Raw genomic sequence first — 27,937 nt, 5'->3', positions numbered from 1 at the left:
ATGTGAGTGAGAAAATATCCCAGTGATAAGCAACATGAATTCTGCAGTCAACTGCTCATTTCTTCTCATTAACCTGGAATTCTTCTCAGTACATAGGAAAGTAGCAACTGACCTCTCATCTCCTTTATCAATCTAATTTTACTCATGTTTCAGCAAAACAAGTTGTCTGCAGTGTCGTGTATATAGCATTTGTATGTAGCAAGGTCATAAGAGTTAAAAACAAACCAGCCTTTTTAAAAAATCTTAATAAGCACATGTTTTTTAAACCCTGAAAATACTCGAATATACTGGCCCCAAGGATGCTTGTAGTGACTGTGACTTCCACTCTCCCCAACTCTGTATAATTAGAGGAAAAGAAAGGATAAATAGAAGGTCAATGGATTCTGCTGATAACTGAACTTTGAAATGAGGTTTCATTGATTTAATATTTCCTCTGTTAACCCTCCCAAGATAATGTCCCTTGTGGTCCTCATGCTATATAGACAATCATGTGCTTTCTTACCTCCCAAAGACTCTGTATTAAATCTCCTTGGTATTTTGGGGAAGGAACAAGATGCCCTTTACCACTTGCCACTACTTCTTTTTCCTAACTTGGAAGCCTTACAAAGAAGGAAGAGAATTTCCCAAACTAAGGAGATGGACAATGAATAACTATTGCTGTATGGGGTTTTCAGGGAAGAATGGCACCTCTGGTACGAGGGCTTGCTGAGCCCTTTTTAGGGCTTCTCATTTACCTTTGGGGTCCAGCTGCCACCCAGCTCTCACCTGTGGCTCCAAGAAGCTGTAGCATGTGCAGTGACCACACTCCACTCAAACTATCTCAGCGGATGGGCTAAACAAGTCTGAGGGTAACTGAGGGGCCTCAGCCCTGTTAGTGAATTAGAAGGGTGTCTACTCTAAGCATGTGAAGACTTCCCTGGCAGAACAGGCAGATGGGAACATTTTGTTTCAGTGGGCCATGAAGGCGGCAGAAACAGATGTCATGGAGCACTTAGAGCATGGGCAGACACTGAAGATGCCAAGGCCATCTACTGCATCCTGGGCCATTGCCAGTCAGCTTGACTTTTGTCTTGCCACTGGACTTCAGTGACTCAGGAAGAGAGAGTGAGGCCAATGACTTTGTGCAACTCTGCACAGATAGTCAAAAGGTCTACCCACAGCCTTTTTACAGATACTAGTAGTGAGTGAATGTCAGGCCCCTTCTAAGAAGAAATAGAATTTAATTTAAATTCTGTAATTCAGTTAGGTTCAACAAATATTTATTAAGTACCCACTATGTTTAAGGCACTGTGGTAGGGGTCAGTGATACAGATGAAAAAAAATTAAAACAACCCCTGTAGTCAAGACATCTAGAAGTAACATGTTATAGTCAAAAGAGCCCTGGATCCCAGCTTCTAGAATCAGAGAACCTTAGAGTGTTGGAAGAGATCTCAGAGGTCATCTAATGTAAGCTTCTGTCTATTGAAGGAATCCTTTTTACAATGTCCCTGACATGCAGTCACTCAGCCTCTAGCAGAATGCTTCCAGAGAAGACTCACATTAATTGGAAGTTCTTCCACTGAGCTAAATGAAGTCTGAATCCCTGTCATTTCTACCCCTTGCTTCTAGTTTTGTCTTATAAACAAGCAAAGGACAGTTTTCTCTTCCATATGATAGATAGCCCTTTAAATATTCGAACACAGCTTTCGTATTCCTCCTTGCTAATCTCTTTTCCAGGATAAACACTCCCTTGTTCCCTCAGCTGCTCCCTCTATAGTATCATTTCCAGATGCCTGGATGCTGTCTTCTGGAAGCACGAATTGCTTATCTTCCAACGCTGACTGACATGAACTGTGTGCACGACTTTGGGCAAAGTGCTCCAACCTCTCACCTCATCTTTTGAAGAGCCGGGGCTAGGGTTAGGGGCTTGTCTAGCAAGACCACTGCTTACCCCCCTCCTTCGCAGTCTTCTTCAGATTTAAGGCCTCTTCTAGCTCTAATGCTGATTATTCCCGTTCTCCCTCACACTCTTCTTCATTAGATTATCTTTTCTCAACTTTTGGATAGCAAATACCTGCTCCGCTACTTACTTTTCCCTATTTCTTTCCCTTTCAGCATTTGGTATGTCTTTAGAAAGGTTGGCTGGTATCGCCCATATTCCCAAAGATGTAATAGTTCATAATCTTGTATTATATTCTTTCGATTATCCTTCTCAGTTATAAATCTTTTCCTCTGAGAGTGGGTTTTATTTTTATACTTCATTAGTTTTATGGAGCTGTGATTTCATTGACAGAAGTACTCCCTTCAACGATGGAGATTGCAACTCATCCATCAATCAATTAATAAATATTTAATTAAGTTCCTATTCTATGCTAAGCCGTGTGCTATGCATTAGAGATACCTAAAAACCATGAATCATTTCCTGTGGGAAAGCACGAGCAGCTGAGGAATTGGCACAGGGCTCCTGGAGGAACTGAGCTTTGAAGAAAGAAAGGGATTCCTGCAGACTTTGCAGAGTTGAGGAGGGAGAGCATTCCACACCTGGGGGACAGAAGCCTGTGCAAAGGCATAAGAAGTAGCACTAGGGGGTAGCTAGGTGGCGCAGTGGATAAAGCACCAGCCCTGGATTCAGGAGGACCTGAATTCAAATCCGGCCTCAGACACTTGATACTTACTAGCTGTGTGACCCTGGGCAAGTCACTTAACCCCAATTGCCTCAAAAAAGAAGAAGAAGAAGAAGAAAGAAGTAGCACTAAACTGGTATGGCCAGATTTTAGAGTATATGAAAGGGAGTAATATCTAATAACCTTAGAAAAGTAGGCTGGAGCCAGCTTGTGAATGACTTTAAATACCAGAGTTTATATTTTATCTTAGAAGGAATAGAAAACCCTTGGAATTTCTTGAGCCACAGGGAGGTTACATGGTTAGACCTGTGCTTTAAGAATATCACTTAGGCAACATTGTGGAAGACAGATTAGAGACTGGATACAAAGTAACCAATGAGGAGTCCATTGCACTAACCCCAATGAGGAGTAGTGAGAGCCTCAACTAGAGTGATGACCATACGAAGGGAGAGGGGATGGATGGATGGATGGATGGATGGATGGATGGATGGATGGATGGATGGATGGATGGATGGATGGATGGATGGGGAGATGTTCTAGAAGCAGAATCTGACAACACTGCAACTGACTGCATATGGGCAGTGGGGAAGAGTAGAAAGTCAAGAATGACTAAGAGAGGGGCCGGCTAGGTGGTGTAGTGGATAAAGCACCAGCCCTGGATTCAGGAGTACCTGAGTTCAAATCCGGCCTCAGACACTTGACACTTACTAGCTGTGTGACCCTGGGCAAGTCATTTAACCCCCATTGCCCTGCAAAAAACAAACAAAAACCCATACATTCTGGGGCAGCTAGGTGGCACAGTGGACAGAGCAACCGGCCCTGGAATCAGGAGGACCCGAGTTCAAATCCGGCCTCAGACACTTAACACTTACTAGCTGTGTGATCCTGGGCAAGTCACTTAACCCCAATTGCCTCACCAAAAAAAAAAAAAAGAATGACTAAGAGGTTATGAACCTGGACTAAAAGATAGAGGCTTTCTTGGCAGAAATTGGAAAGTTAAGAAGAGGAAAACACTGCAGGAAGAAAGAGAATTCATTCTGTTTTGAATATGTTGAGTTTGAGATACCTGTGGCATATATACTTGGGAAAGTCTAGTAGGCAGTTGGTGATGTAGGAGCTCAGGAAGAGACTAGAGATATAGATCATCTGCTTAATAATAGTAGTTGAATCCCTGAGAACTAATGAGACCTGAAATAGAGAGGGTGTAAAAGGAGAAAGGGTACATCCAAAGCTAGTGGGTTAGATGTGGTGATAATCCAGCAGAGGAGGCTTGACAGAAGCAACTAGAAAGGTAACAATGTCACAAAAATCCAGAAAGAAGAGAAGACCCAGAAGGAAAGGCTAGTTTGCTCTGTCAAATCTTGCAGAGGTCAAGAAGGAAGAATGATGAATGAGAAAAGACCTTAATTTGCAATTAAGAGATAATGGGGCGGGCAGCTAGGTGGCACAGTGGATAAAGCACTGGCCCTGGATTCAGGAGTACCTGAGTTCAAATCCGGCCTCAGACACTTGACACTAGCTGTGTGACCCTGGGCAAGTTACTTAACCCCCATTGCCCTGCAAAAAAAAAAAAAGAGAGAGAGAGAGATAATGGATCACTTTTAAGAGGCTATTGAGAAGTCGATGAGAAGAGAGAAAGTAGAGGCAAGAGCACTGACAGCTTGTTCTTGGAGTTTGACTGAAAGGGAGGAAAAGAGAGAACCATCATTTGAGATGAAGGAAGGTCAAGTGAAAGGCCATGTTTGTAGTCATACCTTCCTTTCCTGTCTGATTTTTGCCCCTGGTTTCCTCCAATAAATCCTTCACAGGGGTTCATTCAAAGTGCTCGTGGCTATTTTTCAATCCTTTGTTCTTGCTGTATGGCTGATCCATCATTTTCCCTGTATATATCTATATCTATATCTATCTATCCATATAGTACATATCTCACACATATACACACACACATATATGGCATCCATATTGTCCACAATGCTGCTGCTGCTTCTGTGCAATTCTTCCTTGGTAATGTGTTGCAGTCTGCTTACCAGGCCCTTCTATATTGCTCTTTTTTTTTTTTTAAACTTTAATTCTTTTGAGAATGTGGCAATCCGTGACTTGTAGCCAAACAGCATGCCTAGAAGAATGTTGTTGTTAAGTTAGAATTTTATTACAGGAAGAAGGTTGGGGTCATTAAAAGTGTTGTTCATTTCAAGGTAATTTAGCTTCCTCCTCTCCTTATTCAACTATGAGCCTAGATCATTGTTCATGTCCAGTGGCTGTCCCAAAGGATGTACTGATGGACTCTCCCCATGGATTGTTCATCCAACTGCATTTTTTAGCATGGACAATAGAAATTTTTCAGTCACTTGGTTTTTCCTGTGTTTGCAATCAGGCCAGAATCTTTCTGTTGATTTTGAATTAGGAAGCTCAGCAGTATTTGGGGCTTCATGCTGTTAGTATGGTGACAATGTCATAAAGGAACAAGAAGCATCTTGGAGGATCTCACCTTCTGTAGCAAATCCCTTGTTGATTTAGTCTTTGTGTCAGCCTCCAAAATGGTGGCAATTACCCTTGGCAAGCATTTGTTTCCCTGTTTTATACCATGCTTGACATGAATTGGATTTTTATTAATTACCAGAAGTTATTTGGAACGAAGCCAAATGAAAAAAAGGTAGACCATTAAGTCTGGGGTTGTATGGTATAATGGCATAATGGGCATTGGCAAGGAGTCAGAAGACCTGAAGTTTAGTCCTGGCTCTGTAACTTACTAGGACTTTATGTCACTTACTGAGTGACTTTAAGTAAGTTACTTAATGTCTCAGAGCTTAAGTCCCTCATCTGTAGAGCAGTAATAATGCCTGCCTAGCTGTGATAACCTACATTAGAGTGTGAAGTTCACTTTAGCTATTACTTTGAAAACATGAGAAAATATTTGAGAAATTAATGTACTATATAAGTTACTACACTTGTTATAATTCCTCACTTTTCTTTCCAGTGCTGCCTTATTCCAGGGGAAATCTAAAAAGTTTTTTCTCTCTCCTTTTACAGAAAAAGCTACAGATGGATCCCTACAGAGTGAGGACTGGACATTGAATATGGAGATCTGTGATATCATTAATGAGACGGAAGAGGGGTATGTACAATTATTCATAATCAAAGCATCTATTAAAGTGTCTCCCAACATGTAGCATGTGCCATGCTGGAAATATCTTAAGTTCTTTTTTTCTGCTCTATATTTATTTTGCGGGTACTGATTTTATGCATTTATGCTTTTCCTCATGAGGTTGTAAGCTCCTTGAGGGCAGGAACTGTTTCTGCCTTTTCTTCGTATCCCCAACACTTAGCACAGTGGCTAGTACATAGGAAGACCTTAATCAATGTTTATTGCTTGATTGGTGAAGGGGTTTTGATTGTGGCATACAGGCATACCTCAGAGCTATTGCACAGTGAAGCGAATATCACAATAAAGTATATCACACTCGTATTTTTGTTTCCCAGTGTATATAAAAGTTATGTTTACACTATACTGTAGTCTATTAATTGTACAATAGTATTATATCTAAAAATGCCATTGGATTTACCTTAATTAAAAAGTACTTGAGGTTTTTCCTTTTTGCTCTGATTCTTCTTTCACAGCATGACTAATGCAGAAATATGTTTGATGTGATTGTACATATATAACCTATATCAGATTGCTTGCTGTCTTGGGGAGGGATTAAGGGGAGGGGAGGGAGGAAGAAAAATTTGAAACTATAAATCTTATAAAAACAAATGTTGGAAACTGTCTCTATATGTAACTAGAAATAATAAAATACTTTTATGAAAAAATAAAATAAAAGATAGAATGATTAAAAAAACAAAAGTACTGTCGCATCTAGGTGGTGCGGTGGATAAAGCGCCGGCTGTGGATTCAGGAGGACCTGAGTTCAAATCTGGCCTCAGACACTTGACACTTATTAGCTGTGTGACCCTGGACAAGTCACTTAACCCTCATTGCCACCCCCCCCAAAAGATAGTTTTAAAAATTAAAAAAAAAAGTTCTGCTAAAATGCTAACCATCATCTGAGCCTTCAGCATCATCATCTTTTTGCTAGTGGAGGGTCTTGCCTCCATGTCTATGTCTTCCCATGTTTCACTCTAATTCATATTTTATCATTTCTTTCCAGTGCAATACATCCCATTGCATCTCTGTGCCACAATTTGTTTAGACATTCCCCAAACAATGGGTATATATTTTGGTTCTAATTCTTCACTACTATAAAATGTGTTGCTATAAATATTTGGGTGTCTATAAGACTTTTCTTTTAGACAATGACCTTGTGGTATATGACTAACAAGGGATTTCTAAGTCAAAAGGATCTAGTTATTTCAATCACTCTTTGCTCACTTTCAAATTGCTTTCCAGAATGTTTAGGCCTATTCCTAGCTCCACCAACAATGCATTAGTGCATCTATCTTTGTACAACCCAACACTGACTATTCTTATCTTTTGTCAGCATTGCCAATTTGCTGAGTGTAAGACCAAACCTGTTTTGGTTTTTTTTTGTTTTTGTTTTTTGTTTTTTTTCTTTTGGTGAGGCAATTGGGGTTAAGTGACTTGCCCAGGGTCACAAAGCTAGTAAGTGTTAAGTGTCTGAGGCCAGTTTTGAACTCAGGTCCTCCTGACTCCAGGGCCGGTGCTCTATCCACTGCGCCACCTAGCTGCCCCCAAACCTGTTTTGTAACCATAAATGCAGATAAAGTGGCCTTAGTCCAAGCATGAAGTGAGGAGGACCTGCACTAGGGTGGTGGCACTGTCAGAGGAAAGAGGAGGTTGTATTTGAGAGATCTTGCAAAAAGGTGAAATCTACAGGCCTTGGCACCAGATTGGATGTGGGGGGCAGTGAGAGATAATGAAGAATGAAGGATGACTCCTGGAAGCCTGAAGGACTAGGAGGATGGTGTCACCTCTTTAGCAGAAAAGGGGAAAGGTAATAGGATATTTTGGACATTTTGAGATTAAGTTGTCTACTGGACACACAATTCAAGTTATCTGAAAAGCATTTGGAGATGTGAGATTGGAGGTCAGCAGAGAGGTTGGGGCAGCATAGGTGGATTTGAAAAACATCAACAGAAAGATAGTCATTAAATCCATAGAAGTTGATATGGTCACCAAGTGAAATAGTATAGAAGGAGAAGAGAAGGCCCAGGACCAAGCCCTATGGACACCTATGGTTAGGAGGTGTGCTCTAAATAAGGATCCAGCAAAAGAGACTGAGAAGGAGTGGTTACATAAGTGGGAAGAGAGCATTGGCCAGAAACCTAGACAGAAGAGAGTAGCAGGAAGCAAAGTGGGGTCAGCAGGATCAGAGGCTTCAGAGAGGTCAAGGAGAAGGAGGACTGAGAGAAAAGGCCTTTCGTTTTGGCAACTGAGACATCATTAGTAACTTTGGAGGCAGCAGTTTCCATGGACCAAAAAATGTTGGAAGCCACATTGTAAGAGGTCAAGAGAATGAGAGGAGAAAAAGTGGAGGCACCTATTGTAGATGCCCTTTTTGAGGAATGTAGGTACAAAGGGCAGAAGAGATAGAGGATAATAGTTAGCAGGGATGGAAGAATCAAGTGAGGGTTTTTTTGGTTTTGTATTTTTCAAGATGGGGGAGATAGAGGCATTCAGGAATGAGTCAGAAAACAAAGGGAGATTGAAAATAAGTGAAAGAGTTGAGATGACAGGGGATTGGAGGAGACAGGATGGAATGGGATTGATTGAACAAATAGAGGGATTAGCCTTGGTAAGAAGTAAGGAAGGAGGGGCAGGTAGGTGGCGCAGTGGATGGAGCATTGGCCTTGGATTCAGGAGTTCAAATCCAGCCTCAGACACTTGACCTGTGTGACCCTGGGCAAGTGACTTAACCCTCATTGCCCCGCAAAAAAACAAAAACAAAAAACAAGAAGTAAGGAAGGCCATTTCATCATGTGAGATGGGTGGAGAAGAGAGTGGCAAAAGGTACCTGAGTTATAAAAGTTTAAGAGAAGAGGAGTTCATGAGAAATGGGCTCAATTTTTTCTGTAAAATATGAGGCGAAGTGCTCAACTGAAAGAAGGGGGCGGCGGGGAGTCATGAGGGGTTTGAAGAGGGATGAAAAGGTTTAGAAGAGCTACCATAGCGGGATAGTGAATTGATAAGGCAGATATAGAAGGATTGCTTAGCAGCACATTCAGAACATGAAATGGATTTTTTCTTCCTTTGTTCAGCAACAAAGGAGCAGAGGGAGCGATACAAGGCTGAGACTTGGCAGGGCATAATGTTGAAATGATCAAGAAAGGAGGACGGTGTAGAATTGAATTGGTTCACCAAAGCATCAAGATGAGGAAAAGAGTAGAGAGTAACTGGAGAGATGGCCCGGGAGAGAATATAGGGGTCAAGGGATTAGAGGCTGCAGTGGACAAAGCATAGGATTTTGTAAGGTAAGGCAGAGGGAGAAGTGAAAAGGCAATAAATTGTGGTCAGATAAAGGAATATCAGAGTTATTGCATGTGGAGGTGCTAATTTTTGGGTGATGGCAAGATCAAGTGTATTACCATCATTGTTTGTGGCTGGGGGGATAGGGGTGGAGGAGGAGGGCTGGGAAGTGAGCAGGTTAAGGAATTAACTGGTTAGTGTTTGAGGGAGAGTCAACAGGTATGTTGAAGTCCTTTGGCAGAAGTACTGGACTAGAACAGAGACTTGAGACAGGTAAAATACCACAAGATTTGTTGATGAAAAGATCATTGGTAACCTTAGAGAGTATAGTTTCAGTTGAGTGATGAGGTCAGAAGCTAAATTGCAAAGGGTTGAAAAGTTTAGATAGCTTTTTCTAGGAATTTAAATAAGAAAGGAAAGAAAGACATAGAACAGTAAGTAGCTTAAAGGACTGGTAAGATCTAGTGAAGATTTTTAAGTTTTTTGTTTTTTAAAGAATGAGAGAGACTTGGTAATTTTGAAGACATTATGGGAGGAGCCAATAGATAGGGATGGTTCTGTTATAGGTTTGAAAGGAGTGGGAAATGATTGAGGTTACAAATCTGCTGAAGAAGGGAGGAATGGGATCAAGTGCATGTGGAGAGGGATTGGCTTTGGAAAGAAAAGGGATGCCTTTTTGGCAGACATTGGGGACAGAAGAGAATGGGAGATGACTTCAAGGGATTTTGAGATAAAGGGAGAAGAGAGCTCAAGCTAAAATAGCCTCAATTTTTCTTGGTAAAAATAAAAAGTCGGGGGCAGCCAGATGGCGCAGTGGATAGAGCACCGGCCCTGGATTCAGGAGTACCTGAGTTCAAATCTGGCCTCAGACACTTAACACTTACTAGCTGTGTGACCCTGGGCAAGTCACTTAACCCCAATTGCCCCTCAAAAACAAACAAACAAACAAACAAAAATAAAAAGTCCTTAGATGAGGGAAAGGAAGTATTGTTTGTCATTTCATATAAGTCTTCTCATGCATCCCTGTATTCTTCATATTCATCTTTTAGTAATATTCTATTACATTTATGAACTACAATTTGTTTAGCCATTCCCCAAATGATAGCCATCTACTTTGTTCCCAGTTCTCTGCTACCACAAAAGTGCTGCTATTAATGTTTTCGTACATATGAGACCTTTCTATATTTGACTTTCTTGGGGTATATTCTTAGCAGGTGATCTCTAGGTGAAAGGATAGTGACATTTTATTTTGACTTTTAAAAAAAAACCACCATTATTTCTGGGTAGGTGAAGCCTGCAAGTTGCTTTGATACTGTAGCACTCATTTTTACTAACTTTGAGTCTGTTGTCCTTGTAGACTTAAAGCAATTTTGCTTTTGTGCAAGGATTTGTATTCTCATTAGCCTTGAGGGCTGTGGGTACTGCTGAGAGACCAGTGGCCTAGGCAGGGGAGAAATAAAAGGTAAATTGAAGAGAAAGGTGGTGAGGGAGAAGTGTATGACACATTTTATTCTCACCATTGCTTAACTCAGATGCAGTCTTACCAATACCAATACAGAGATACACAAATTTTGACTAACAAGCAAAGTAAACTCTAGATCCTAATACAGGGAGGCAAATTGACCTTATATGTGTCACTGAACCAGGTTAAGATGCACAGAATATGACTCTGGAAGGTTGTACCTTCTTAAGAAGGAACAGGATAGATAAAAAGGTAGGAATGGAGTAGCACTTTTTGTTAAGAAAATATACCTGGGCAGCTAGGTGGCGCAGTGGATAAAGCACTGGTCCTGGAGTGAGGAGGACCTGAGTTCAAATCCGGCCTCAGACACTTGACACTTAAATAGCTGTGTGACCCTGAACAAGTCACTTAACCCTCATTGCCTCATCACCACCAACTCCCCGCCCCCAGCAAAAAAACCAAAAACAAACAAACAACAACAACAACAACAACAAAATATATATATATATATATATATATATATATATATATATATTTTGAGAAAATCTGGAAACCAGAGGGGAAAACAACCCTTGAGATTTTCATAGGGTGAAGATAATGGAAGCAGAAATCAAATAGATAATATCATTTAAGTATACTGTAGACTACCTAGAAAGAAAGTTTGGGGAAAAGATTATAGTCTAGCATTGAGATGTGATATAGTAGTGACTGGATATTTCAATTATTTAAACATCTTCTGGAGCTTGAGCTCCTTCTTCCTAAAGAAGAGCAGTTAATATTTTTTTTTTAACTTGCTTTAATGAAAGGGTTTTTTTCCCCCCTTCAAACAGCAGAGGAAACAATAAGTGGAACAAAAATTTGGGGTCTTATCAATAAAGAAGGCCTGTTTATTGAGGTGGATATAATAGGAAGCTTGGGAAGAAGTGACCACTCTTTCTTTGTCCATTTGGGATAGAAGAGAGGAAAACTAGGCTGCCTAACATGTGCCCTAGATGACAATAAAGTAGATTTCTAAGGGTTCAGAGAAAGAATAGGTAGGCAGTTTGTGCATCTACATTTCTGTAGGGAGGTCAGCTCAACAAGGCCATCTAAGCCAATCCAAGCTTAAATAAGAAACCCTTGGCTTATGAGCACCATAAGCCTCCTCTTTGGTGAAAGGAGTTTTTTCCTTTTTTACTTGTCATAAATCTCCCCTTTTAATATTTCAAAGGATCTATTAGAATATTGTGAAGTCCAAGTCGATCCTTCATAGTTTTATAAATTTAGATCATGTTCCTTCCCAGCCTTTCTCTTCCCAGGCTGAAGCCTTCTGACTTAATAGTTTCTCCTCATACAGCTGCTGCCGCCCTCATCCCTTTAATCATTTTTGTTTCTTTTTCTGGACTCATTCCTGTGGCATTTTGTTTTTCTTCAGGTCTCTATTTCTGATATAATTTCCTCCTATTCCTTTATTCAACCCCCTGTTCCAGCCTTTTACTGTGCTGCTTCTGCCTATTGTCTCATTTCCTACTACTGCCTCTGTTAATTAATGTACTGGTCCCTTCCTGAAAATTTACTATTTCCCACAAATCTCTTTATGATCATCTGTTACTAAAGTTTCTCTCCTAGGGAAAAAAAGTAACCAAATTGATTCCACACTCATTCAGGGTTCTGTACCTTCTCAGTTTATATATCTTAAAGATGAATTGTCAGTTAAATTTTAAAACAGTAGAGATAGACTTTCTCTTAGAAATGAGGGAGTTTGGAGCTTAGTAGTACTTCCAAACTGTAAATAATCAAAGCAAATGGATTTTTTTTTAAGTTTCTCTGCTTCACAGGTGTGTAGGAATAGAATAATAAGTTGAGATACAAAATGGCTATCAGGTTACAAGTAGATCAGAATTGAGGTGTTAGAGGTAAAACATAGAATCTCAGATTTGAAAGGCACCCAAGAAGCCATATAGTTCAGTCCCTACTTGAATAACAATCCTCTTGACAATGTACCTGATTGTGTCTAGCCTTTTCTTGATGACCTCTATCTAGTGCAGACTATGCCCCAACCTCCCCAGATAGCCTTTCCCACTTTTGGATAGCTCTCATTGTTAGGAAGTGTTATTTCAGTATATCAAACATGAATTTTTCCTCTCTGCTCTTTCTACCCATTGCTTCTGGTTCTGTCCTCAAGCGAAGAACAAATCAAATCACTTTTCCATGTGACAACTTTTCAGATGCTTGGAAGATAGCTATCATGTTTCCTCTTTGCTAAATAACTTCTTGATCCTTTCAAATGATCCTTGTGTGGCGTTCTGAACCAGGCTTGACTTAGATGAGTCTAGTGGTTCAGGCTCAGGATTGGAATGAAATGAGGCACTTGTAGTCTGTCCAACATTTAACAAAAAAGAAGTTTATTTAACAATAGTGTAGAAAGCCAAGATGTCAGAGAAAAGGCAGGGAATCACCTGAGCTCTCCCTAAAAACCTTCCAAGCTTAAAATATCTTTTAAATAATGCCATAAGACAATTCCTGGAGCAGCAGAACCATAAAAGGACAGGGTGAAATAATTTTCTAGCCAAGGACAACTTAGAAGGTCATTAGGAAAGGTACCTGTTATACCAGGGTGAGAGTGGAGTGCTGCCCAGCACAGGCCATGCCAGCGCATACCAGGCCCCAGCAAACCAGGAGCAGGCCTTGGGAGCCACTGAATCAGCAGAAGCCACTGCTTCTGGAACTCTCAGTCCACAGATGGTAAGGAGGTAGAATAACTGGTCAGAAGGAGATTACAGGGGTCCCTTTGCTGGCACTGGGGTGGGGGGCAGGACTCTGTTGGTTTGTTCATACTCTGATCCAGGTCACAGTCCTGGGGGGGAATTCTAAGGTGAAGAGGAGCACTAGAACACCAGAGCTTGTGACAGTCCTCACGGTTCCAGGGCAGAAAAGAGGGCTTGTGGTCATTCACAGACCAGAGCACAGGCCAGGAGAGTAGTAAACACACCTCTCCTTAGATCATACCACCTTGGAAGAACTGAAAACCTACAGGTCCCTAGATGTATCTCTAAAAAACAGCTGCACAAAACCCTGAAGCTTGGGACTGTGTGCCCTTCACCCTCATAGCAGAGCCCTACTTTAACCAAGAGTGAAAAGTCAAGAAATAGGCTGGGGAAATGAGCAAATAATAGGAAAAATTCCAACCACAGAAAGCTGATATGGTGATAAAGAAGATCAAAACACATCCTCAGAAGAAGATAACAAAGTCAAAGCTCCTTCATCCAAAGCCCCCAAGAAAAATATAAATTGGTTTTACCCCCTATGTACCTGACAAAGACTTGACTCAATTTGATATTTATGGACTGAGACCTATGAGAACTTAGGTCCCACAGAGTTAGAAAACCCAGGGCATGAGACTGCTGCATGGTCCTCTCTAGATCTTCCAGGGCTGCAGCCTGTTCTGGGCCCCCACTCAAAAGACGTAGGCTTGTGAGTGACTTGGTCATTGGAGGCCATCATAAAAATGAGGGGGAAAGTGTAGCTTCTTCAAAACCAAAACTGTCCAATAAATCTTTGGACTATAGAAAGAAGTAGGCATCAGTATTTTGTTCCAAACTATGTCCAGAGTCATCTGGATTTACTTTACTGAAAACTTGACTGAGTAAACTAGACCTGAGATTTTCTTAGAGTTGACCTTTTACTCCCTGACCTTCATATGGGATACTGTCTGACATAGGGCCTCTGTTGTCATGGCCTCATAAAACCTGGAAAACATATTGTCTGGGGCAGCTAGTTGGCACAGTGGATAGAGCACCAGTCTCGCAGTCAGGAGGACCTGAGTTCAAATCCAGATTCAGACACTTGACAATTACTAGCTGTATGACCCTGGGCAAGTCACTTAACCCCCATTGCCTCACCAAAAAAAAAGGAAAACATATTGTCAGCATAGTTGTGGCCATCAATACCTTCCAAAGAGTGGGGTCTCTTTCTAGTCTGTTGCCCACTAGACTAGCAGTGTGAAGGAGAGTTCAGGTAGCCCTGGGAAGAGCTTCCCAGGTGAAATTGAACCGCTCTTGACTAGTCTGTCACAGGAGAAGAGGAAAAAAGCATTAGTGAGTTCGGTAACTCCAAACCACTCACTCTAGGCCTGGCCTTTCTGGTCCATCACATTGACAAGAAGGTCAGAACAGCCAATCATGCTGATTGAGCATGACAACTTTGTTCAACCACCATCTGCTTTTAGCACTGTCTACACAAGATTGTTTTGAGGGGAGCTGACATAGTACCCTGGTCTCCTTCATCTCATCACTGTAGTGCGAGAATTGGAATAGCGCCCCCTGCTGGGAGGGACATCGTGAGCTGTGGCCTGAAAAGAAACCTTGTGGCTTTAGCGTCCGGAAGTGACCTTTTCTGGGGTTTCAAAGATCAGATCAGCATCAAGAAGTGATGTTTGCTGGGGCAGCTAGGTGGCGCAGTGGATAGAGCACCGGCCCTGGAGTCAGGAGTACCTGAGTTCAAATCCGGCCTCAGACACCTAACACTTACTAGCTGTGTGACCCTGGGCAAGTCACTTAACCCCAATTGTCTCACTAAAAAAAAAAAAAAATAGAAGAAGTGATATTTGCTGCCCGTGGGTCCTGTCAATCAGTGCTACCAACCAATTAGCTTGGAGCTGTATGTGTGGACGGCTCTGTTTCCTGTTTCACAGGAGGCTTCTGGGAGGAGCGAGGCCTGTCGTTTCAGGACTGAGGCTCTCTTAGATAGTTAGATGAAGTTTACTTTTTACCTCTCTGTCTCTCTTCACTAACTTCTGATGCACTTTAATAAATACTTAAAAGTCTAAACTCTTGCTAAAGCTTCTGATTTAAGGTGACCACTCATTAGATTTTAGACATCATAACTAGCATTTTAGGCCCTTACAGTAGAAGTATCTTTCAGCCTCCCTCCACCCCTACTTGAGTAAGAATACTTTTTCCCTTTCTTAGTTGTCTACCCCTGAAACTCCCAGTGTTAATTGGTATATATACCCATGGATCCAATGGGGGCCCCCTGATATAAGAGTAACCTGCTGCCTTTTATACATTTTGTGAGTCCCACCTTTCCAGGCTACTATGTTTATTGTATATTGTATACTATGTATAAATGAATATATGGATATTGCTTCCTAACCCCTTGCAGTTCTATAGCTAAGATGACCAGAGCCTCAGGGGAATCCATGTATTAGCTCTAGGAAGATTCATCTCCCAAGTTCCTCAAGTCCAGACACAGAGATTTGAGTGACTCTGTACTACAAAGTGGATTGGAGGCTTTTGGAAAAGCTTTACGTTTGGCTCCTTACTGCCCTGATGCTTGATGTCCTGACAGGCTGGTGATCAGTTGTTTCTATCAGTCCCATATTTCAGTAGCCACACCTAAAGCTCCTTTTAGGAGAGGCTATCCTTAACTTCTGTGCACATTCCCTTCTCCCTCCTGTCATCCTCAGAGCACTTATTTTCACTGACAACCATATTTTTCCAAATAGCTACTTTGGGCTATCCCAGTCTCCTGTTCAAATTTCACCAGTTGACTCTAGCTGGTCATAGGGGGTGGGTTGGTGTGCTGTAGCGGCATAGACCTACTTTACAAAACTCATCCTTTCCAAGGACATCATCCCTTCCCTTGTTAACTTCCATTGGAAAACCAGCTGCAGAAGTTCATCTTTATGGAGCCAGGTATGCAAAACTCCCCCATGGGCTCTCATTGATTTAACTAGATTTACAAAAGTAAGTCTTATGATCTCCCCAAACCAGTGTATCTCTGTGACTAGGAAAAGCTGCAGCAGCCCCTCAGGACTATGTTCTCCTAAGCCATTTGTTCCAGTGACCCATTGAGTTGTTTAAACTCCTTCAGCCTTCCAGCTAGCCTTGGTGATAAAAGACCTGCCCATAGTCTAACTTCCCTGTTTCGCCTGCCTCAGAGAGCATGATCTCAATGCCTTTTGCCACCCCACCCTCCCTCTTCCAATGCTTCCAAGCTTATTGGCCAGGATGAAGTATATTTCTGCAGATTAAATAGAATCTGATGAAAGCAGAGTATAGTGTCATTCTCATCCTTCTAGTCCTGGAGGACGCTTTAAAAAATAATAATAGGGGCGGCTAGGTGGCTCAGTGGATTAAGCACCGGCCCTGGATTCAGGAGTACCTGAGTTCAAATCTGGCCTCAGACACTTGACACTTACTAGCTGTGTGACCCTGGGCAAGTCACTTAACCCCCATTGCCCCGCAAAACAAACAAACAAACAAAAAACAAACAAAACTTAGTCAAAGATTAATCCAAAAAATAATAATAAACATTTTATTTATAGTTTTGAGTTCCAAATTTTATCCCTCCTTCCCTGTCCCCTCCCTGAGTGGTAAGCAGATGCAGGTTATACATATTCCATTACCCTCAGCTTCTTAGTGTTTGTTTTACTTAGTCCGTGTGTCTACATAAGTGTCTCTGGGTTAGATGTTAGAAATCAACTCTGTCCTTCACAGCATAACAATGAATAACAAATATGAAAGCTTTTTGTACAACTGTATCATATGTACTTTAGGAGGAAAGTGAATGATTTTGTATTTTCAAATTTAATCTGTGGAAGCTTCAAAGGTTTAAAAAATACATTTTCTTTTAGTCCCAAGGATGCCATACGGGCCCTGAAGAAGAGGCTCAATGGAAACAGAAACTATAGAGAAGTGATGTTGGCATTAACAGTAAGTATCATTCTCCAAAGTTATGTGAAAACTTCTTATAAAAGAAAGGAACAGAAATTCATACTTCCCTTTGCTCTTTTCTTTTTTTCTAGTCTTCTTTGTTCATTGACATAATTGTATTTGTTGATGATTAAGTTCACAGTAAGAAAAAAATATATAAATTACTGTTTAAAAAAAAGGAACCATTTTTGCTTTGCCTCTTATCTGAATACCCACCCCCCCCACCCCTGCCCGGTCAATTCAATACCTTATACAAACTGAGAATTCAAAAGAAATAGAAATTGAAGTCCCTATAAAGGAACTACAGAAAGAAAAAACTCTGATCCTGATGGATTTTTAGGCAAATTCCGTTAAACTTTTTTGTTTGTTTGTTTGTTTTTGAGGGGCAATGAGGGTTAAGTGACTTGCCCAGGGTCACACAGCTAGTAAGCTGCCCCATCCGTTAAACTTTTAAAGAGCATTGATCAAGTTGGATTTATACCAGGACACAAGGATGATTTGACATTGGAAAAGTGGTTAATATAATTACATTAAAAATAAAAACAGGGGCATTTAGGTGGCACAATGGATAAAGCACTGGCCCTGGATTCAGGAGGACCTGAGTTCAAATCCGGCCTCAGACACTTGACATTCACTAGCTGTGTAATACAGGACAAGTCACTTAATCCCAATTGCCTCACCAAAAAAATATATAAATAAATGAATGAATGAATGAATGAATGAATAAAGATAAAAATAAAAACAACCCCACATAATTATAACAGTGAGTTCAGAAAAAATCTTTGACAAAGTACAGCACTCATTTATTCTAAAAACCCTACAAAGCATAGCCATAGGAGGATCTTTTAAAAATATAATAAAAAATATCTAAAAATAAAAGTTAGCATTATGTGTGATGGGGACACACTAGAAACCAATATGCTACTGATAGCAGTAAGGCAAAAGAAAAAATTCAGGAATTAAGATAGACAGAGAGGGAACAAAATTATTCCTATTTATTTGTGACTTGGTGGCTTACTTAGAAAATCCTAGGGAATCAACAAAGAAACTATTTTAAGACAATAGCTTCAGTAGTGTAGCAGAATATAAAATAAACTTTAGAAAATGGATACCTTCTGCCCCCAAGACCTGTGGTCTTGTGTGCATGATATATGTGTGTCCTGAGTATTCCTTGAAGTCTGGGTTTCAATCCTTACTATTATGGCATGCTCTTGCAATTCTCTGTAGCAGTTATCTGTAGTTTCGTTTCCTTCTCTGAAATGGGAGGTTAATACTTGTTTGTAAAGTGCCATTTTAGCTAAGTAATGGAGACAGTGTGGCTTCATGAGAGGAGCACAAAGCTAAAGATATGAAAACCTGCATTCTGGTCCGTGCTTAGCAGCCAGCTAGCTGTATGACCTCAGGCAAGTCATTCAACCTACTCCAGACCTTAATGTATTCTTCCTAAAATGAGGGTGATAATGCCTGCGCCCTTTGCTGTGCGGGATGAAATGAGATAGTAGATGTGAAAACATCTTTGAAGAAAAATTTACAAACAAAGTATGGCATATGTAATCCAAAGCATTATTTCTCTTGCCTAACCCTTACCTTCCTTGTAGGTACTTTTAGGAAACAATAGATTGAATTTTGCTTTCCCTTAAAGCAGTAATTATTTAAATAAGAGACCTGGAAACTATATGTTTGTGAGATGCTATTGCTACTTGAAAGAACCACCAGTCTTTAGACATGTATAGAAATCTAGGTCATAGTCAAGTCATGTAATAAACTGGTAAATCAGCATATAGGTTTGAGATAGTGGGCCATTTATCCTATTTTGTTTTAAAGTGTTAACTTTATAGTCAGAGTAACTTTCCTTTGTCCTGGAGTGAAAAACTAGACCTTTGTGTCTTTCTCTTACAAGTAGACTGAGATTTTAATGATGTTGGGTAAGAAGTTGGGAGTAGAAAATCCTTCCTTCCACATTTATGCCAGGGTATGTGTGACATTCACTGAGACAAATGAGCCCAGTATGAATTATTCCATTACAGTAACATTCCATTTATCTGAAGTCATCAGGAAATGAGCTATTCTATACAAGTGAAAAATTACTATGCTGTGCTTCAGTATAATGATGCCCTTCTATTGATGTGTGCAGCATCATTTGCTTCTACACTAAGTGGCTTCAAACTGTTGTTTCTCAAATGCTCATGTCTACTTTTTATGGTTTTTCTGTCTTTTTTCTCAGTGTCAGTTATCAATATTGTCAGTATTTTTAGTGGTAGCCATGCCTTCCTAACTCATCTGAATCAGCTGTGAGCTGAGAAGTCAGAAAAAAACTTGTTAAAATTATGTCAAAATTAAGAATTGCTGAGAGAAAACCTGAGCATCCATCTTTTGAGAAAAGTACATTAATTTGGGGATCTCTGTTTTGGCTCCTCAATATTTTTTGCTTACTTTCTGGTTCTCAGATATATTACAAATGGTTATGGTTGCCAGATCAGTAACTTTTTAAAAAATAAGCAAAAGTATTTTTTTTTTAGTTTTCAACATCCATTTTTGTGAGTTCCAAATTTTTCTCCCTCTCTTCTCTCCTCCCCCTCCTGAAGGCAGCAGACAATCTGATATAAGTTACATATGTACAGTCATGTTACATATATATGTAAAATCATCTTTTCACATCAGTCATATTGTGAAAGAAGAATCAGAACAAAAAGGAGAAAACCACAAGAAAAAACAAACAAGCAAGCAAAATAAAGTGAAAATGTATGCTTCAGTCTGCATTCAGACTCCATCATTCTTTCTCTGGATGTGGAGAGCATTTTCCATCATGAGTCTTTTGGAATTATCTTGGATCATTTTATTGCTGAGAAGAGCTAAGTCTGTCACAGCTGCAGATCAGTGTCTTTCAGACCAGTATTGCCATACATTGTTTGTTCTTGTTGCACTGAGATAAGCCCACTCTAACCTCATAAGACTTAGGGAAAATTTCTGGTTTGGGGCTTCCGGATCTATTGTGAAGACATCAGGATGGGTGTGAAATCAGATGGGATCTTGTTCTTCTAGTGTTTGCCTAGTGAAACGATCATTGCCAATTCAGAGAGGTTTCCCACATAGATAGAGAGAGACAGATGGGTGGGTGGACAGATAGACGGACGGATGGACTTTGGAAAGATGGATGATTGGAGTGAGTTTTTTATTAAGGCTTCTTTATGTGCCAGGTGCTGTACTCAGCACTGGGCATACAAATGCTAGCAAAATATTTCTCATCTCTCTCAGGGGTAATAGCAAATCTGGTTTACCCTATAGCACTCACCATTCAATTTCATATTGAATTACTTTGGACTTTGGGGAACTGAATTGGTGTGTGTGATCTAAACAGACTTAGACAAATTGACTTTGAAACTTTCTGGCCTAGAAAACAAAGCAGTTGTGTTCCTTCTTTCAACTCCTAGTCATCCTTTCTCTTGCCCTACTCAGATTTGTCAGACATAATGCTGGCTGCTAACTCTTTCTAAAAACTACAGTTTGTCTAAGGCATATAGAGAATATTTTTAGTTTCAGTTTCTGGGAATGACAAGGGGAATGATTTCAGAAAATCCTGGGAGGATTTATATGAAATGTTGCAAAGTGAAGTGAGCAGAACCAGGAGAACATTGTACATAATAACAATAATATGGTAACAACAATCACTTGTGAAAAACTTAGCTACTCTGATCAATACACTGATCAAGATAATTCCAAAAGACTCATGATGAAAAATACACCTCCAGAGAGAGAACTGATGAACTGTTTAGTGCAGATTGAAACATATTTTTACTTTATTTTTCTTGCTCCCCCCCCAACATGGTTAATATAGAAATAGATTTTCATGGCATCACATGTATAATGAGTACAATATTGTTTGCCTTCCCAGTGGGTAGGGAGTGGCTAGAGGAAAGAAGAGAATTTGGAACTCAACATTTTAAAAAATTAATGTTGAAAATGTTAAAATGTTTTTAAATCAAAAAAAGAAGTTTTGGCTCCTGTTGCAGTTGTATGTGCTCTCACAGGCTATCACAGAATCCTTTCCTTGTGACAAAGCTGGTATCTTATTGGCTAAACCCAGAAAGAAAAGGTAAAATGCTCATTTTTCCAGAAGTCAGTCATTTTGATCTTATTAAAATACATGTGAAACTGGTATTTAAGTTACCCACTAATTTCCTGATTATTTTGTGGGGTCACAGGACTGTGTCCCAGTTATTTATTCCAACAGTGGTGGCCTCTTTTCTTTTCCAAATTAGGTGTTGGAGACTTGTGTCAAGAACTGTGGCCATCGATTTCACATCCTTGTGGCAAACCGTGATTTCATAGATGGTGTCCTTGTGAAAATCATCTCCCCTAAGAACAATCCTCCTACTATCGTCCAGGACAAAGTACTGGCTTTGATTCAGGTAGGCTGTGTTCAGTTTCTATTTTAAGTTTGTTCACTTCTGGATGAGCAAGGTGAAGTGGGACCAGTTGTGAAGTGCTTGTCATGTTTTTCCATTATCTATAGGGGGAAAATGCCTTTAGGTTTCTAGGGTTTTAAAAAATTTCTTAGAAAAGTATATTTTTTCTGGCCTCAGATACTTGACACTTACTAGCTGTGTGAGCCTGGGCAAGTCACTTAACCCTCATTACCCGCCCCCCCCCCAAAAAAAAGTCACCTAATAAATAAATCAGTCAACAAGAAAAGTATATTTTTGCACACTGATCGTATTAAATTCTAAATGAGTTCTCATCCAGTACATCAAGATGTGGTCATAGGCTCAAAGCCTTAACTAATAAAATATTAAGCTAGGTGTTGGCACCAGAGGCCTCCCCAAATCCCATCCATTAACCCCTCTATCTCTGGGTTTTATCAGGATTCTTGTGAAGTAATACATTTCAGGGAGTATGAGTTTCTCCTCTCCTGCTCTATTCAAGGAATTGTGTTCCCTAAAAACAATACTCCTGCTTTTGTTACCCCATTGGTCTCAAGGCTTAAGGAAAATTAAAGGTAGCTTTTCCTTTAAAAAAAAAAAAAAGGGCAACCCTGCCCTAAGCCTTTACTATGAAAATTACCTTGCAGTTTAGACAATACTTAGCCCCAAACATAGCTATTTCTGAAATTATAGAGCTGCAGTAGGGCTTTTCTGGGCTTGTTAACCTTGCTTTTGTAAAGGTTATCTATATCCTTTGTCATAGAGGTAGGAATTATGCATATTATAAGAATAAATTATAAATATAAATTATAAGATTTGTATGAGAATACACTGGACCCAGACACAGGAATATTGGATTCTAAACCTAGCTTTGCTACTAATATACCATGTGACTTTGTGAAAATCAGTCAACAAGCATTTATTAAGCACTTGCTATGTTCAGTTTGATAAACATTAAGCATCTTTTATGTTCCAGGCACTCTCCTAGGTGCTGGGGATACAAATTTAAAAAAAGAAAGACCTTGCCCTCAAGGAGCTTACAATCTAATGCTGAGAAAACAACACACAAAAGGAAGTAGAAAAGTGAGAGGGATGGGTTGGATAGATCAGAGAAGGTACCTAATGAAGGGGCATGAGGATAGTGGAGTTGAATCCAATGAGTATAGCTGGTGGGAAATGCTGGATTGCATGCCCTCTTTAAATAGAGGCAGGGGCAGCTAGGTGGCACAGTAGATAGAGCACTGACCCTGGATTCAGGAGTACCTGAGTTCAAATCCGGCCTCAGACACTTGACACTTACTAGCTGTGTGATCCTGGGCAAGTCACTTCACCCCCGTAGCCCCACAAAAAAACCCAAAAAAACAAACAAACAAAATTAAATAGAGGCTTTGGAAGGTGTTTTTTGCTTCATCCTCCAATCACTGAGGCAGAGAGTACTGATGAAGTGTGAGTACCAAAGTTGATGCAATCTCCTGTATGATGAGTTTCCTAATGATGAGATTTTCCTGGGAACATGAAGATGATGGAGTCCAATCCAAGGAGTAGAGCTGGTGGGAGGAACTGTATTGAGGATGTAAAGAAAGGTTCTCAAGGTCTCCCAGTCTAATGGGGAAGACAACTGTGTACAAACAAGACATTTACAAGATAAATTGTAGATCATCTCAAAGAGAAGATACCTAGATTAGGGAGAATGGCTTCTTGCAGAAGGTGAGACTTTATGTGGGATTTGAAGGAAGCCAGAGAAGCCAAGAGGCAGAGGTGAGAAAGATAAAAGTTCTGGGCATGGGCGGACTGTGAAAATGCCAGTGAAATTGCCCAGAGTGAATGCAGTGTCACGGTCAAGGAACAATAATATTCCATTATATTCACCTACCATAATTTACTCAGCCATTCCCTAATTGATGGATATACTTAGCTCTTTTCCAGTTTCTGCTATTAGTTAGTGTTCTTAGGAATAATTTTTTTGATCAGTGGGTCTTTTTGTTTCAGTAACCTTCTTAGGATAGAGTGTTAGATCAAACAGGATGCACCTTACTGTAACATTTACTGCATAATTCCACATTCCTTTCCAAAAGTAATTTCCAAAAATGTTGTGATTTTCTGTTATCTTTTCCAGTGTGGTAGAATTCAGGTGGGATCTGAGTTACTGTAGTTTGTCTATGTGATTTTGAGATAGTTTCTGTCTTTTAAGAATTGCCAGTTCATGTCTTTTGGCCTCTTATGCATTGGAGAATGACTCATACTATGATATATCCATCAGTTATCTATAAACTCTGGTTGTCCGACTTTTATTGGCAATGTTTGGTGCAAATATTTTTTTCCAGTTTGTTTTCAACTTTGTTTCTTTATGACAGTCCTTCAAATAGGTTTTCTTCATACTTTTGGAATTAACTTCTGTAGTTCCTTCAGCTATTACTTAGAGGTCATAGTTGTCAGTCCTCTCACTGTCCTATTAAAATGTTGCTTCCAGAGCAGAACACAATATAATAGAACATATTATCTTCATAATGGAAACTTTTCTCATACTAGAAATTCTTCCCAACATGTCCATAGAAAGTCAAAAAGGATGTGATCTGTTTCTTGTTAGTATATAGTTGCAAAGTGCAAGACCAGGGTAAAGTAGAACAGAGAGACATGGTTGTTAGAAAAAGGAAGACCTCATTGAGCTTTTCTTGGGACCTTTCATCCTAGGGCATAAAATCAGCTCCTAATGCAGTCTCCCTAGAGATCAAGTACAATCAAATATTGAGTCAATATTTATATGACATCTATAGCCAAATTGTGCTTAAGGTGGCAGATATTACTTGTGATGACAAATAGGAATCAGATTATTTTCAGGAAAGGGAGAGATTACCAAGTACAGTTGTTGAACCTTGCTCTCAAACACAGTGCCTCAGGCACAGTGGTTGAGGAATTTAAGGGGAGGGCAATTTTTACTTCTAAAATAAGGTTTTTGCCTTCCATGAGTAACAAAGATAATTAAAATAATGAAGTGACTTCCTTGAAGGTAGACTCAAGAAGATTAGGCCTTTCCCATTTGTAAAGACTGAGACTTGTGGGGGTTATGACTGACATCTGTTTCCCCATTGAAGTTGTAAGCTCCTAGAGAAAGGGACCCTGTTTTGTTTCATTTTAGCCTTTGCTCAGTCCTCAGCTTTATGACCTTGGGCTATTCCATTCCCAACTCTGATATTTGCCTCCCAGGCCTCAGTTTCCCCATCTGTTAAATGAAGGGGTTGGATAGACATTTGTCCAGAGTTTTGTCTTACTCTGAGATCATATGACCTTAAAATATCTAATAATGTGCTACTTGCATATTATACCATATTATATTTGTTGGATAAATAAATCCTAAAATTCCCAAGGAAATAGATAAGGTGAACACAGACCTGTCCTCTCCCATTACCTTGAAACTTGAAGGAAATATATTTAAAACCCACCCCCCAAAAAAGGCGATATAACTTAAAGTAGTGGGTAGGAAACATCCAGTTACAGAGGCTGCTGACATAGCTAGGTTGAGGAAAGGTTTAGATAAACTCTTAAAACGCTTGAACCAAAGCACTTCTTTATCATCAGCTCAAATGTATGCTGAATGCTTACCACATGGAGGACGTAGTATGAGGGGCTGTGAGAGCAGCTGTGGGAGAGATGATCCCTGCTGTCTGTCAGGCCTTTACAGCTATTCTGAGGAGAAAGAACAGAGACTTTAAAGGAAAAGTAACAATACACAGTAGCATATGCTTAGTGCCACCCTGGTGATAAAAACAATTGATTTCTGTCCTCTGGGTCCTTGGAAAGCTTTTATGTAGGAAATGGTACTTTAGCTGGTTCTAAAGACATTTCAGGATATATTTCTGACCTTTTATGGTTAAAGGGCCTCATGGAGAGTTAACCCTAACCCTAACCCTATTACCTATTACCCCCTCCGGTGAAACATTCTTGTGGGGCCCAAATCAGAGGTCAAATAATGAGTCAGAAAGTATTTATTAAGCACCTATTGTATGCCAGACAATGCCGGCTATTGGGGATACAAAGACAAAAGTGAAACCACCCTTGTTCTTAAGGAGGAGACAACATATACATGTGTAAGTATGTACAGGATAGTGGCATGTAAATACAAAGGAATTAAGAGGCACCGCACTGGTATTTGGAGAAATCAGGAAAGGCTTCAGGGAGAAGGTAGTATTTGAGCTGAGTCTAGGGGAAAAGACTTCTATCAGGCAGAAATGAGGAGGGTTGTAAATATCATGGGTCTGATCCAACATAGGATTTATCATCTGTAACATGCCTAAAATTATACAACACCATTGTTTTCGTTTTTTTTAAAAGTATTATCTTTTGGTTTTATATCATTTATATTTCCCAATGTATCCCTCTCTTCCCCTCCCAAAGATCTATTTCTACACAAAGAATTAAAGGGGGAGGGGATGCATCGAGAACAATCCAGCAAAACCAATCACAAAAAAAATGTCTGGCATATACTTCACTCCACATTCATGGTCCTCCACCTCTGTAAAAAAGAAGTAGGGGTTAGGTGCCTTATCTTTTTTTTGTGTGTGTGTGAGGCAATTGGGGTTAAGTGACTTGCCCAGGGTCACACAGCTAGTAAGTGTTAAGTGTCTGAGGCCGGATTTGAGCTCAGGTCCTCCTGACTCCAGGGCCGGTGCTCTATCCACTGTGCCACCTAGCTGCCCCTGGCGCCTTATCTTTTGTTTGGGGCCAAACTTGGTTGTTATAATTTTGTAATATCCATTTCAGTTGTTTTATATTATAATTGGTTTTTCAGTTTACATTTCATGCAGTGTTATTTCCCTGGTTCTGCTTTGCATATGTCTTCCCATACTTCTCTGTAATTATCCTATTCATTGTTTCTTAAAGCACAATAATATTCTATCATATTCATATGCTACATCTTGTTTAGCCATTCCCAAGGCATGGGCATCTATTTTGTTTCTATAAAGAATCTTTTTTTGGGGGGGTGGGGCAACATGGGTTAAATGACTTACCCAGGGTCACACAGGTGGTAAGCGTCTGAGGTCGGATTTGAACTCACGTCCTCCTGAATCCAGGGCTGGTGCTTTATCTACTGTGCCACCTAGCTGCCCCCTATACAGAATCTGAATATAGATATTTTGATACATACTGGGCTCTTTCTGTCATTAACCTTCTTGGGTTATATGCCAGGCAGTGGAATTTCTGGGTCAGAGGTTATGGACATTTTAGTTACTTTCTTCCCTTGATTCTAATTTGCTTTCCAGAATGCTAGGAGCAATTTCCTGCTTCACCAATAGTACATTAGTATGCCCATCTTTCCATAACCCCTCCAGCATCAACTATTCCAACTGACTATTTTTTATCTTTGCCAAATTTCTCAGTGTAGAATGGAACCTCATAGCTGATTTAACTTTCATTTCTCTTACTATTTTTAATTGTTTGCCATTCTTTGGAGCCGTATTTGTTCATATCCTTCAAAATGTATTTATTAATGAACCTACCTGGACTACGGTGTGTTCCAACCTGCATCTAGCAAACTGACATGTGGGGCTTGTGGTAAGAGTATTCTGCCTACTCCAATTTGGTAATGAGAGGTGACTCTTTGTCCTTGTCAGATCTAACCCCTCTATTTGTTCCCTTGAGCCTATCCTTTCCTATCTTTTCCAGGAACTTATCCTCCCTCAGTCTCCTTCTGCATGTGCATTTCTGTTTGTCTCTATGTCACTTTCCATGTCTGTCAGAATACTCCTTGCTCCCCATTGGCACTTCCAGATTCTTCCTCTACTGCTACCATTCAGCAGTCTCTCCACTATCCAAATTTATCATCCAGTCTGTATCCTTCTAATCTGCCAACTCCCAAAACATTTTTGAATGAGTTCAGTTCTTGGCTCAGAGTCTCCCTTTCTAACTCAACTCCTTCCCTCATACTAGGGAACTTCAGTATACATATTGATGTCTCCTTAAATACCTCTAGGGCAGCTAGGTGGCACAGTGAATAGAATGCTGAGCCTGGAGTCAGAAAGACTCATCTTCGGGCAGCTAGGTGGTATGGTGGATAAAGCACCAGCCCTGGATTCAGGAGGACCTGAGCTCAAATCTGCCCTCAGACACTTGACACTTACTACCTGTGTGACCCTGGGTAAGTCACTTAACCCTCATTGCTCGGCCCAAAACAAAACAAACAAACAAAAAGACTCATCTTCATGAGTTCACATCTGGCCTTAGATACTTACTAGCTGTGTGACCCTAAGCAAGTCACTTAACCCTGTTTGCTTCGGTTTCCTCATCTGTAAGATGAACTGGAGAAGGAAATGACAAACCACTATAGTATCTCTTTC

General features: G+C 40.2%; 1 protein-coding gene across 3 annotated transcripts in view; it reads left to right on the top strand.

Moving 5' to 3' along the window:
* TOM1L2 (target of myb1 like 2 membrane trafficking protein) overlaps positions 1-27,937 on the top strand; it is a 166,665-nt gene that overhangs the window by 44,241 nt on the left and 94,487 nt on the right. For all 3 annotated transcript variants that reach the window (XM_043975340.1, XM_043975339.1, XM_043975341.1), the window contains exons 2-4: positions 5,634-5,718; positions 17,106-17,184; positions 21,444-21,593. In XM_043975340.1, the coding sequence (XP_043831275.1) occupies positions 5,634-5,718; positions 17,106-17,184; positions 21,444-21,593 (314 nt within the window). The remainder of the gene's footprint in view (positions 1-5,633; positions 5,719-17,105; positions 17,185-21,443; positions 21,594-27,937) is intronic.

Source organism: Dromiciops gliroides, chromosome 1 (genome assembly GCF_019393635.1).
Source record: "Dromiciops gliroides isolate mDroGli1 chromosome 1, mDroGli1.pri, whole genome shotgun sequence".
Classification (NCBI taxonomy): Eukaryota; Metazoa; Chordata; class Mammalia; order Microbiotheria; family Microbiotheriidae; genus Dromiciops; species Dromiciops gliroides.
This window is presented reverse-complemented; position numbering and strand designations above follow the sequence as displayed.